The 11,912-nt window shown below is 31.7% G+C and overlaps 2 protein-coding genes across 5 annotated transcripts; both read left to right on the top strand.

Moving 5' to 3' along the window:
- Positions 1 to 745: 745 nt before the first annotated feature.
- Positions 746 to 5,798, top strand: LOC114193256 (Leucine-rich repeat protein kinase family protein). Of its 2 annotated transcripts, none has more exons than XR_014996638.1 (13): positions 746 to 1,041; positions 1,395 to 2,444; positions 2,593 to 2,722; positions 3,035 to 3,106; positions 3,188 to 3,256; positions 3,372 to 3,443; positions 3,570 to 3,638; positions 3,799 to 3,965; positions 4,037 to 4,290; positions 4,485 to 4,611; positions 4,693 to 4,925; positions 5,038 to 5,170; positions 5,339 to 5,712. XR_014996638.1 is itself a non-coding variant. In XM_028082988.2 (13 exons), the coding sequence occupies exons 1-13, from the start codon at positions 969 to 971 to the stop codon at positions 5,660 to 5,662; spliced, it is 2,793 nt and encodes a 930-aa protein (XP_027938789.1). In that variant the 5' UTR covers positions 746 to 968; the 3' UTR covers positions 5,663 to 5,798. The 2 variants fall into 2 exon arrangements, 1 of the variants encoding a protein (XP_027938789.1); XM_028082988.2 differs by having other exon boundaries at positions 4,693 to 4,945; positions 5,339 to 5,798.
- Positions 5,799 to 9,421: 3,623 nt separating this feature from the next.
- On the top strand, positions 9,422 to 11,419 carry LOC114183469 (E3 ubiquitin-protein ligase AIRP2-like). Of its 3 annotated transcripts, none has more exons than XM_028070531.2 (5): positions 9,422 to 9,753; positions 10,074 to 10,236; positions 10,392 to 10,458; positions 10,604 to 10,844; positions 10,963 to 11,419. In XM_028070531.2, the coding sequence occupies exons 1-5, from the start codon at positions 9,665 to 9,667 to the stop codon at positions 11,171 to 11,173; spliced, it is 771 nt and encodes a 256-aa protein (XP_027926332.1). In that variant the 5' UTR covers positions 9,422 to 9,664; the 3' UTR covers positions 11,174 to 11,419. The 3 variants fall into 3 exon arrangements, with proteins under 3 accessions (XP_027926332.1, XP_027926412.1, XP_085531865.1); XM_028070611.2 differs by having other exon boundaries at positions 9,520 to 9,753; positions 10,190 to 10,236; XM_085675739.1 differs by lacking the exon at positions 9,422 to 9,753 and having other exon boundaries at positions 9,813 to 10,236.
- Positions 11,420 to 11,912: the final 493 nt, after the last annotated feature.

Raw genomic sequence — 11,912 nt, 5'->3', positions numbered from 1 at the left:
CTTCAAAAGTCAGAAAGACAAGAACAACATGGTCTAAAGTTGCACCATTCATAAGATTATGTTATGTAGTCTGACAAACCACAAATTAAGGAACACAAACCCATAAATTAATCACCCTTCATTCTAATCATGCACTATTTTCCACCTTTTGGCTTTTGGCCCTTGCTTTTGGCACGGTTAAGGCTGTGTCCAACACAGTTTTTAAATTAGAAAGGGTTTATATCATGGTAGGAATTCAATGTGAGTCTAAGTCTCACATCGATCAGAAATAAGAAAATAGAGCACTATATAAAAATAAAGACCCATAAACCTATTGTCTTAAGGTTTTGGATTGAGAGTGGTGTCAGTGCCTTATATGGTTTGGTTCAAGTCTCTTATAACCTAACAAGTGGTATCAAAACTGATTCTATAAACCAACTTGTGTCAATATATTAGAAGGGAAGTTTCAATTTCAGTCCAAAAAATTTCTGAAACTTAATAACAAAGAAAAGACGTGGATCTTACCGTAACGTGGTGGTTCATGCAGAATTGTTGATGCATTCTGTTTAGCAACCCCTCATTGTTTTTGTTCATGTTGTCTTATAGCCACAAGACAAATTTTTTTCTATACAATTAGTCCTGTTTAGTGTGTTTTTTCTTCCTCAGTGAAAACAAATCAGTGGGCTAAGATATTAATTTTCCACATTTCTTCTTGGATTCACTGATTGAGCCTGTGTCTTGTGTGTCACTCTTTTTTCGAGGGAAAGAGAAAAAGATAAGGGAACATGAAGTCATTTTCTTAAAGAAAAAGAAGATTCCTATATCAGATAAAGATACAACAAACGTGAATGAACAATCAATAGTAAAAAAAAAGCTAAAGTTTAGTGGGAGAAAGCTGGTTGTGATGCTGAGTTCAAACAACAAGCGGTTCATTTTGTCCATCACCAAATTTTCTTGATGCAATTCGTTAGCTTCTCTTCCTAAATACAATGTGTTTATGCTCTCTTTTTGTGATTACGCTTCTTCTTCTGTTAAGATCACATGTGCTGTGCCAACTTGAAGGTATGTTTTATTTAGCAGACAAGTCAAGGAGTTAGCTCTGAATTCTATTTCACTTCAAGTAACCATGTATTACAAAAACTATAACTCATTTTCATGAACACGGAATTCCTAAATAGAGCATGTTTATTCTGCAAAATATCATGTCATTTTGAAAAGAGGAACAATATTTAGATGCAATCCCTTAAGTGCTTTCAGTTCTGTTTTCCTAATCAGAACTGAAGTTCTATCTTTGTAATATGCGCATTAAATGTTTGTATTAAAGTGATACTCGGATTCTGACTGAAGAACAACACCAAAAGTTAGAACAATTTTGTTGGGCTCTAAATTTGTGAGATTATTGATTTGGGGTGCAGAGTTTATCAGTATTGACTGTGGAGGGACAAGTAACTACACTGATAAAAGAACGGGGCTTTCATGGATATCAGATTCTGGGATGATGAAACATGGGAAATCAGTGTTGGTACAAAATCGTAGTGAAAACAAGGTTCAGTATCAGAGGCGCAGAGACTTTCCGATAGACAGCAGAAAATACTGTTACACACTTGGCTCTGAGCAGAGAAGAAGGTATCTTGTGCGAGCAACGTTTCAGTATGGTATATTGGATGATGGTGACACATACCCTCAGTTTCAGCTCTACTTGGATGCAACAAAATGGGCTACTGTGTCAATATATGATGCCACAAGAACTTATGTGAAGGAAATGATCTTCAGGGCACCCTCAAACTCTGTTGATGTTTGCGTGTGCTGTGCTACCACCGGTTCTCCCTTCATATCTACCCTTGAACTAAGGCCCTTGAATCTTTCTATGTATGCCACAGATTTTGAGAGCAGTTTCTTCTTGAAAGTGGCTGCAAGAATTAACTTTGGTGCTCCAAGTGAGGATGTAGTCAGGTACCCAGATGATCCATATGATAGAATTTGGGAGTCTGATCTTGTTAAAAGACAAAACTATCTGGTTGGGGTGGCCCCAGGAACTGAAAGAATTAATACAACAAAGAAAATAGAAATAGAGACAAGAGAATACCCACCTGTTAAAGTGATGCAAACTGCAGTTGTTGGCACAAAAGGAGCACTTAGCTATAGACTAAACCTGGAAGACTTCCCTGGAAATGCTAGAGCATATGCATATTTTGCAGAGATTGAAGATCTGGCTAATAATGAGACTAGAAAATTCAAATTGGAGCAACCTTACATAGCTGACTACAGCAATGCAGTGGTGAACATAGCTGAGAATGCCAATGGGACCTACACTCTTTATGAACCAAGTTATATGAACGTGAGTCTTGAGTTTGTGCTTTCATTCTCCTTTGTTAAGACCCGGGATTCTACTCAAGGACCTATTCTGAATGCAATGGAAATAAGCAAATACGTGCAAATTGCTTCGAAGACTGACAGACAAGATTGTAAGTTCTTAATATCATTTTATAATGTGTAAAATTTATATATTCTTGCTCGTCCAAGATGTTACATAAAATAATTAGAGTTTGATAAAAAAAAGATTGCATTGCTGCATTGACTGAACAGATTGCTAACCATATTCTTATTTTGCAGCAAATTTTGTAAATGCGTTTCATTTCTTATCACCTGGAAGTGTGCTGATGAATGAAGGTGATCCCTGCGTTCCAACAACCTGGGACTGGGTAAATTGTAGTACAACTACACCTCCAAGAATTACAAAGATGTAACACCTCCATACCTTTTTTGTTGATTTTTTTTTTTTTATGGTAGCTCCTAATCTGGTGAATTGTCATTTCTGTGAATGAAGTCATCTCTGACAGCAGAGTTTATGCACACAACAGTTTTGAATTGCAAAAGTTGGTATCATAGAATGGAAGATACTAGGATAATTATATATGCAGAACCAAATAAGCAGAAGCATGATTGAAAATTATCATGAAATGTTTCAATAGTTTGCATGCCATTTTGCCATGGAAAATATTTACTAGAATTTCAAGTAGTACAAATATTTACTAATTGTTATAAGTTGTATTAGAAACCTGTCAAGAAGGAATCTGAAGGGTGAAATCCCACAGGATCTCAACAACATGGAATCATTGACAGAACTGTAAGTAAATCAATCACCTTCAGAATAGAAGTTTTTTTCTTTTAGATATTGTTTCTTTTGTAATTCATTATGTTTTCTTAGGTGGTTAGACGGGAACTTGCTTACAGGACAACTTCCTGACATGAGCAATCTTGTGAATCTAAAGATTGTGTAAGTTCTTTAGTTTCACTTATAAAATCTTTTATGGAAAGGTTGTGGTGGAATCAAAATAGCATTATATGTTTCTTTTTTTCTTGTTCTCAATTTTTCAACTAATGACATGCAGGCATCTGGAGAACAATAGATTGACTGGTCCATTACCATCTTACTTGGGTAGTTTACCAAGTTTACAAGCACTGTATGCACCACTTGATCATCCATGTTTATCATCTATACTTTGGGAATTTGAAGCATTTTCCTTGTAACATAATTGTTACCCTTCAAACACTTGTTATAATCATTCTCATCTCTGTATCTGTGGCAGGTTCATACAGAATAACTCTTTTAGTGGGGTAATACCATCAGGGTTACTGTCAGGCAAAATAATTTTCAAGTGAGTATCCACATCAAAAACATTTTTTTTGTAGTTTTAGGTCAACTTAAGTGAAGATGATAGACACCCAATTGAATTTGAATCAATATGGTAGGACGAGGATCCTTTTTATGGCTTTAATATCTAGATTGAAGTAACCGATATTTATTTTTTCTGCAAGCTTTGATGATAACCCCGAACTGCATAAAGGGAGCAAGAAGCATTTTCAGTTGATGCTAGGAATTTCCATTGGAGTACTAGGGATTCTATTGATATTATTCTTAGCAAGTTTGATTCTATTGCTTAATCTGCGGAGAAAAACTTCTCGACAGAAACGAGATGAAAAGGGTTAGTGCACTTGATACTTGTAAATTGAAAAATATGAAGTTGTACCATAAAAACATTCTTGTGCCTTGCAGGTATTTCTGGGCGCAGCAGTACTAAACCTTTAACAGGATACTCATTTGGTCGGGGTGGAAATTTAATGGATGAAGGTACTGCTTGCTATATTACACTCTCTGAGTTGAAAGAAGCTACTAATAATTTCTCAAAGAAAATTGGCAAAGGAAGCTTTGGATCTGTCTACTATGGGAAAATGAGTGATGGAAAAGAGGTGGCAGTTAAGACCATGACCGATCCATCAAGCTATGGAAACCAGCAATTTGTAAATGAGGTAGAATTTCCATAATTGAATTCTGAATGAGATTTGGTTCTGTATGATCTATCATTTAGTGTTCTACTTTAGATTTTTGGCTGCATTCATTCAAAAGGATTGTGGTCCTTGAATTTCATAAGCACAGCATTCTCAATGTTAAAGATACAACGATGTCAATTTTCATCCCATTGATTGTAGAGTCACAAATGCAGGTAGCCCTCTTATCAAGAATTCATCACAGAAACTTGGTTCCTCTGATTGGATACTGTGAAGAAGAATATCAGCATATTCTGGTTTACGAGTATATGCACAATGGCACTTTAAGGGAGTACATTCACGGTCTAATTCCACACCCTGGTGCTCATTTACTTACCTACTTGTAAAAACTGTGATCTGACATAAATTCTAATGCTCTGACAGAATGTTCGAACCAGAAGCAATTAGATTGGTTAGCTCGCCTTCGAATTGCAGAAGATGCAGCTAGAGGTCTTGAATACTTACACACAGGATGCAATCCAAGTATCATTCACCGTGATGTGAAGACAACCAATATTCTCTTAGACATCAATATGAGAGCAAAAGTGTCAGATTTTGGACTCTCAAGACTTGCTGAAGAAGATTTAACACACATATCAAGTGTTGCAAGGGGAACTGTAGGTTACCTGGATCCTGAGTAAGCCATGGTTCTCATGTGTCTATGTTCAACAAAACATCATTTCTCCTTAAAACACAGAGCTTAGGTTTTTTACTTTTACCCCTCAACAGGTACTACGCAAATCAGCAATTGACTGAAAAGAGTGACGTGTATAGTTTTGGAGTTGTTTTGCTGGAACTGATATCAGGAAAAAAACCTGTATCTTCAGAAGACTATGGTCCTGAAATGAATATCGTTCACTGGGTATGTATGTTATAATGTTACCCTTTTCTCAACAATTAGAAAATAGCATTAACAAAGTTTGTCATACCAGAAGCTGAAACATGAACATGTGCAACAACAAAATGTGATTAAGAATCAACCAGTAGCTCCTAGAAATGTTGTTGCATAATTTGATGCCGTGTTTTGCAGGTAAGATCCTTGATTCGTAAAGGAGATGTGATAAGCATCATGGATCCTTCCCTTGTGGGGAATGCCAAAACTGAGTCAGTTTGGAGGGTTGCTGAAATTGCTATGCAATGTGTAGAACAACACGGTGCCCACAGGCCCAAAATGCAAGAGGTCATTTTGGCCATACAAGATGCTTCTAGCATTGAAAAAGGCACAGAAAATCAACTAAAGTTATCATCTTCAGGAGCTTCAAAGCCACAGTCTTCGCGTAAGACTTTGCTTGCAAGTTTTCTAGAAATTGAGAGCCCTGACTTGTCAAATACTTGCCTACCCTCAGCTAGATAACAACTTCTCTATTTTTTCTTCACATTATGGTCAGTTTTGTACATTGTTTATCACTGTTTCCTTTTGCCTTTTTGTCCATTGTCATAGTACTAATATATGTTAATACCATCAACGCCACCACTCGTTTGACCAGTGATGATATGACCTTCAAATCTTATAACCAACCAAAGAAAATGTATTATTCTTTCTTACTGTGTGTGTTGAGAATAGTCCGGATACGAGACAAAAGTCCCATTTTAAATAAAATAAATAAAGTTAAGTATTATATAAGATAAAACACTTAAAATCACATTATTTTATGATTTTTGAAATAAAAGTAGTGTGAAATCTTGTATGCATAAGATTACTATTATATATATATAACCCAAACCATTTGCTGGAATTAACGAAGAGATTGGTTTGACCTATGTAAACTTTATATTCACTGATAAAATTATTTGGGAGGTTTGAAGCAAAATAAGAATGACAAATTTTTACTAATAAAACAATTTATTGTAAAAAATAAGTCATTCATAATAAATTTTATTTAGTATACAATATAATAATTTAATATAAATGTATGATTTTTTTTATCATTATCAAACATATATTAAAATTCAAAAAAATATAAAATCTATGTTAAATTTTAATTATATTAAATTATTTACTTTTTGTGTGATTTTGATCAAGTGAGTATTATAATTTTTATTAGTTTAATAAATAAGATTTCATTATAATTTTAAAAAATTGAAGTAGATATATATTTAAAATAATTTTTAATTTAAATATTTTTTCCCTTTTATGTATATTTTTTTAAAATGTTTTTTTAACAATTAGGTAACATTAACTTGTAAATTTAATAAATATTTTAATTTAAAATATATATAATTATAATTTATTTTTAAATATTTGAGATCGAATATTCTTATTTGAATATTAAATATTTAATAATATTATTTTATTTTTATCATAACTTTTTATTATTTTATAAAGAATAATTAATTCATATTAAAACATCATTAAAAAAATTTGAATACATGTATAAGTATATATTTGTTAATCGATGAAATGAGATAAAAATTTAATATTAATATCCATTGTGAGGACCATCACATGCCCATGATTCCATCCAGTTTTAAAAGTGGAGAAAAAATGACTTTAAGATGATTCATGAGTTTAAACTCACTTCGGAAAAGGGCAAACACAAATTTGTTTCGTGCAGTTTTTTTGAGTTAAAATAAACAAAAGTCAACATGTTGACAGTATTGAGTTTCTCCATTTCTAGACCGAAATTTTACATGATTTGAATGTTTGCTTAATTTGATTAATTGAGCATATTATATAACACAACATAGGTACATAATATCCAATTATGAGCCTTCATTTGAAGAAGCTTCAAATATTGTAACGTATTATCCTAATCTTGATTAGAATAAAATAAACTATGCGTGGATTTGACTTTATTTTGATGGATTATACAGCACATAAACCTAATCCTGGAATCTAAATAAAATAATGATAATAACAATAATAATGTAATATAAAATGCTATTTAGAATATTCATTGCTAACGTAATGTTTTCTATTCACTGAGCAGCCAAACCATGCGTGTTATACAAAAAGATTAGGATAGAACACATAAACATATAAAAAAAAAAGGGATAATTTGAAGATTTATTTAGCTTCAACTTGTTTCTAAAACCTCCTCCTTTATTTGGGAAATACTTAATGCATTTTTTTAAGATTTGAATTTGGGTTGTTTTTTATAAAAGAAATTTTCAATTTTACAATTTTTAAAATTTGAAAATTTTATTTTTAATTTCTAACATGTGTTTGAAAGTAATAAATAATATTTATTGTAAATCTTAATTTTTTTCGTGTGGATCAAGTATTGCTGTGAGAATACTCAATGCAAATGTGCATTATCCGATGTTGTGTGGATGTTACATGAACTTCTTATAAACAAAAAAATAGTTTATCGATATCATTTGACAATAAAAAAATAAAATATTAATTTTCAATTTTAGTATAATAAAAAATATAAAAACTAAATATTTCTCCGTTCTTAATTTAAAATACCCACATGACTTATTTTGTATTATTATTATTATTATTATTATTATTATTATTATTATTATCTAAACAAATTTATTTATTATTATGCTGTAAAGTATAAATACAAATTAAATAATCTTTTACTATATTCCGTGTATCAATCCAACATTCTCAAATTGCTATATTTGTCCTTTTTTAGTTATACATTGCAGAAACCTTCACTCCAAACTCCTAAAAGTCTCTTTAAATATACTCAATTTTTTGTACATAAGAAGTAAATAATTGATTTATATATCAAATGCTGAGGTTAACCTAGTTAATTTTTATTAGTGAAATCACAAATTAAAAATTTATCTGTAAATATCCATAAATAAACTATTTAAGTGGTATTTATATTTTCTGATAGATTTAATTAGTTAGATGGTACCTACTTTTGTTCATATGTATCAGTTTAGTATCTGCTTTTAAAAATATGTTAATCTAGTTTTAACTTTTGTAAAAATGTCTTAATCAGGTCCCTTACAGAAATTTTTTTATTAAAGTCGTTAACTTAATTCATGACTTTTACCACTAAATTTTGATATGAATATTAATACTTAATTTTATAAGTCATTTCAAAAACTAATATCATTAATGGTGTTAATAATTTTTTGCTAAAAATAATCTAATTGAGGTATATTTTTAAAAGTTGAGACTCAATTAATAATTTTTTAAAAATAGATACCAAACTAACACGTCTAAATAAAAGTGAATATCATTCAACTAATTAAACATTGGTGATACTACCCATATATATAAATTAAAATTAAGAAAACAGTAGAATATGACAAGAGAAAAACAAGAACATAAATGCTTTACATACAATGGACGAATCCTTGCCGTGCCGAGATTCCTACCACAAATAGGCACACAATTTTTTTTTTCGGATAAATCAGTTAATTTTAATTTTCATCACGTTTTTAATTTGTTAATTTTAAAAGTTATAACTTTGCTTTAATTTTCAATTAAATTTTAAATCTAAACATATTTATTTAAAGTATCGTTAAGAAATTAATAAATTAATTGAAATGTAAAATAAAAACAAATACACGTGGATTTAGAGTTGAAGCAAAATTAAGAACTTTTTAAACATAAAATCTAAAATTTTAAAATTAACTTTTAGTAGAGTTGATCGTAACTTTGTATTGATTTAAATTACTCGGTCGTTCAACTATTTAGATTTTTTTAACCTGTCATTAAACTCACAACATTTAATTAGTTCTTATCATATAATTTTTGACCGAATCTTTAAAGATTTTAAAGTTGTCATAAATTATTAGTTCCTTACGATTTTAAAATACAAAAATTAATGTGGCAACTCTTTTAATTTTTCAGAAAGATTCAATCAGTATTTCTAATTTAGGAAATTATTTATTTTCGAAAAAATAGTCCATGATCATCTTAATGGTTAACCTTTTTTAGTATTTTTTTTATCGATTAAATTAAATGTCTTGTCAATATTCTTTTACATACAAACCCAAGTTGTCTGTTTTCTTATGTGTTGTTGTTTGCGTCGTATATCGTATGATTCTCGTTGTCTCGTAGTGATAATCGTAGGTATGGTGATAATCTCGTCATGGGAAAAAACGCAATACGCAACGCAACGCATCGTTTCTGTTACGGCATTCCTTACCTCACCCACCGCAACACCCAAACACCAAAACCCAACCACACTCTCTTCAACTCCTATATCCTCTCAAAAGCTTCAAACTTTCGCACACAAAACATCAAAAAGCTTAGCCCTACTTTTTTTCTTCTCTCAATTCATCACTTCTCTTTCTTGGTTTTCCCTTTTTTTAGGTGGGGATTAGGATAAGGGTCTTCATCTCAATTTTGATCACTTCTCTCTCTTTCTGTGACCCTCTTCAGTTTTTTTTCTCTCTCTCTCTCTCTCTTCTGTGCTTCAGCTTTCCACAAAGTAAAGGAGAAATGGCAATGATTCCGTACCAACTTTCCCGTTTACCTTACCACGATTCCCTCAAAGTACTTGAGGCTGATATACAGCACGCCAATGCTTTGTGAGTCTAATATTTCCCCCTCCCCTTTAAATTTTTTTCATCAATTTATCAACTTTCCTTTTGTATATGTATGTTTTGGGTACTGGGAAAGAAGTGGGTGTGTGGAGGCTCTTCTGGGTACTGTTGATTATCCCCTTCAATTGCTTTCAAGTTGGTTAATTTTATAAAAGGAACACGATCAAGTATAAATAGGGTCATTGAAATTTGTTGCTCATGATAGGAATTTGCTTGTCACTGGTGAATTTGATTGTGTATTTTTTTTTTTTTTTACTTTGCCCCCCTTCTGAATTTGAATTGTGTGTTATGCTGCCCTTTTCTAGGGCTGCTGCAATTCCCAGAGCCAAGGGTGGGACTGTTCTTCAAATGAAATTGGTTTACAATCAGTTGGCTCCTCTCTTCCTGTTATTTCTACAATGGATGGATTGTTCTTGTGCAGGCTTTCTCCATAGGTATCTCAACCTCTTCCACATAATTATATACAAGGTATCTATCTATCTATCTATCTCTTTATGTTGATCCTTTTATGTTTTACTGTTTTGGACACTTTGGTATATGATACCCATGTTTCATCTTTCATGTTTCATGTTTAATGTTTAATGTTTTTCTCTTGATGTTGTTGCTCTCATAATTTACCAAAGGTACACAATGATGGTAGATCAAACATGTCTACACATGGAAGGAAGGCTACAATTGGGGACTTTTATGGTGCGTGAATGTTTGACTTTAAAAAAGAAAAACCATTTATAATTTTTAATCTTTTTCTTTAATCAAAAGTATAATCCGTTTGTGGCTGTCATCCATTGGTGACTATTCCTCACATTATTTATGTTATCACAAATTGAACTTTCAGCCGTAATACTGCCATCTCTCCAAAGGCTTCATGGTAGTTTGGAGAAGTTGGAGGCTGTGGAAGAAGGAGAATCAAGCATAGAAGGTTCAAGTTATGGCAATAAGGTGATTGAAGCAACTGGGAGATTAACCAATATTGATTTGCAAAGAGAAGATGAATGTGGAATTTGCTTAGAGCCTTGCACCAAAATGGTTTTACCTGGTTGCTGTCATGCCATGTGTATCAAATGCTACCGCAAGTGGTAATCAAAATATTTGTTCATATCCATCATATCCCATATGATCAAGTTTCAATTTTTTATGCCATTTCCAATGGTTTATCATTTTTTTGAGGCTTGTGCTGGACTTGTTCAATTGCAGGAACAGAAAATCAGAGTCTTGTCCTTTTTGTCGTGGCAGCTTGAGGAGAGTTAATTCAGAGGATCTATGGGTGCTAACTTGTGACGATGATGTTGTTGATGCTGAAACAGTTTCTAAAGAGGATTTGTTGCGTTTTTATCTCTATATCAGCAAGCTGCCAAAAGATCACCCAGATGCACTTTTTCTAATGTATTATGAATACCTCATTTAATTTTCCATTGAATAAGAACAGAAAGAAAAAAATGTACAGATAGGAAATTCCGGAATACAAATGTGAATAGAGTCTGGTTGATAAAGAAAATACTCTGGTAATCTAATCACAGTTGTTCTGGTAAGAGATGTTTCTGGTTTTTTGGCCCAGAAAAACCATTCTTCTTACTACTGTGATATATCTCCATTGTAGACATTGTTCTTGCAATTAACATGTAATCCCTTGTATGAAGGATCCATAAAGTTAGACATTCTTGTATGTTACTTGTTGCCACAGACTGATTCTGTTCTGTGTGACTGTAATGTATGTTGGAAATGTCAACATTTGGAAAATCATCAAGATGAAAATATAAATGAGGGCAAAGTTTGTGTTAAGTTTCTCGAGAATTTGGAAGATTAGATTTTAGTTTTTATAATTTTTTATATATTTTTAGTTTCTCTGATTTCAAAATGGATTTCTCTAGTCGATTATTGTAGATGAAGAAAAGTTGTTAGAAGAGATAAAAATATATTAAAAATGGATAGAGGGAATCCCAAAGATATAAACTAAAATTTGATGATTATAGAAGAATACAGAAGTATTTTATTTATTAATTGAACGGTGTGAATCAGCCGAATGGATTTCTTTTATATAATTTTAAAAAAATTTAATTAAGTTTCAACTCTATTATAAATTTAGATATTTTTAACATAATGTCTATTAAATGTTTTTTTATTAGGTACTTAGAATTTTTATATTT

This window comes from Vigna unguiculata, chromosome 1, assembly GCF_037176805.1.
Source record: "Vigna unguiculata cultivar grain cowpea cultivar isolate G323 ecotype 2 chromosome 1, ASM3717680v1, whole genome shotgun sequence".
Lineage (NCBI taxonomy): Eukaryota > Viridiplantae > Streptophyta > Magnoliopsida > Fabales > Fabaceae > Vigna > Vigna unguiculata.
Note: the sequence above shows the minus strand (reverse complement) of the source record. Positions and strands in the feature narration are given on the sequence as shown.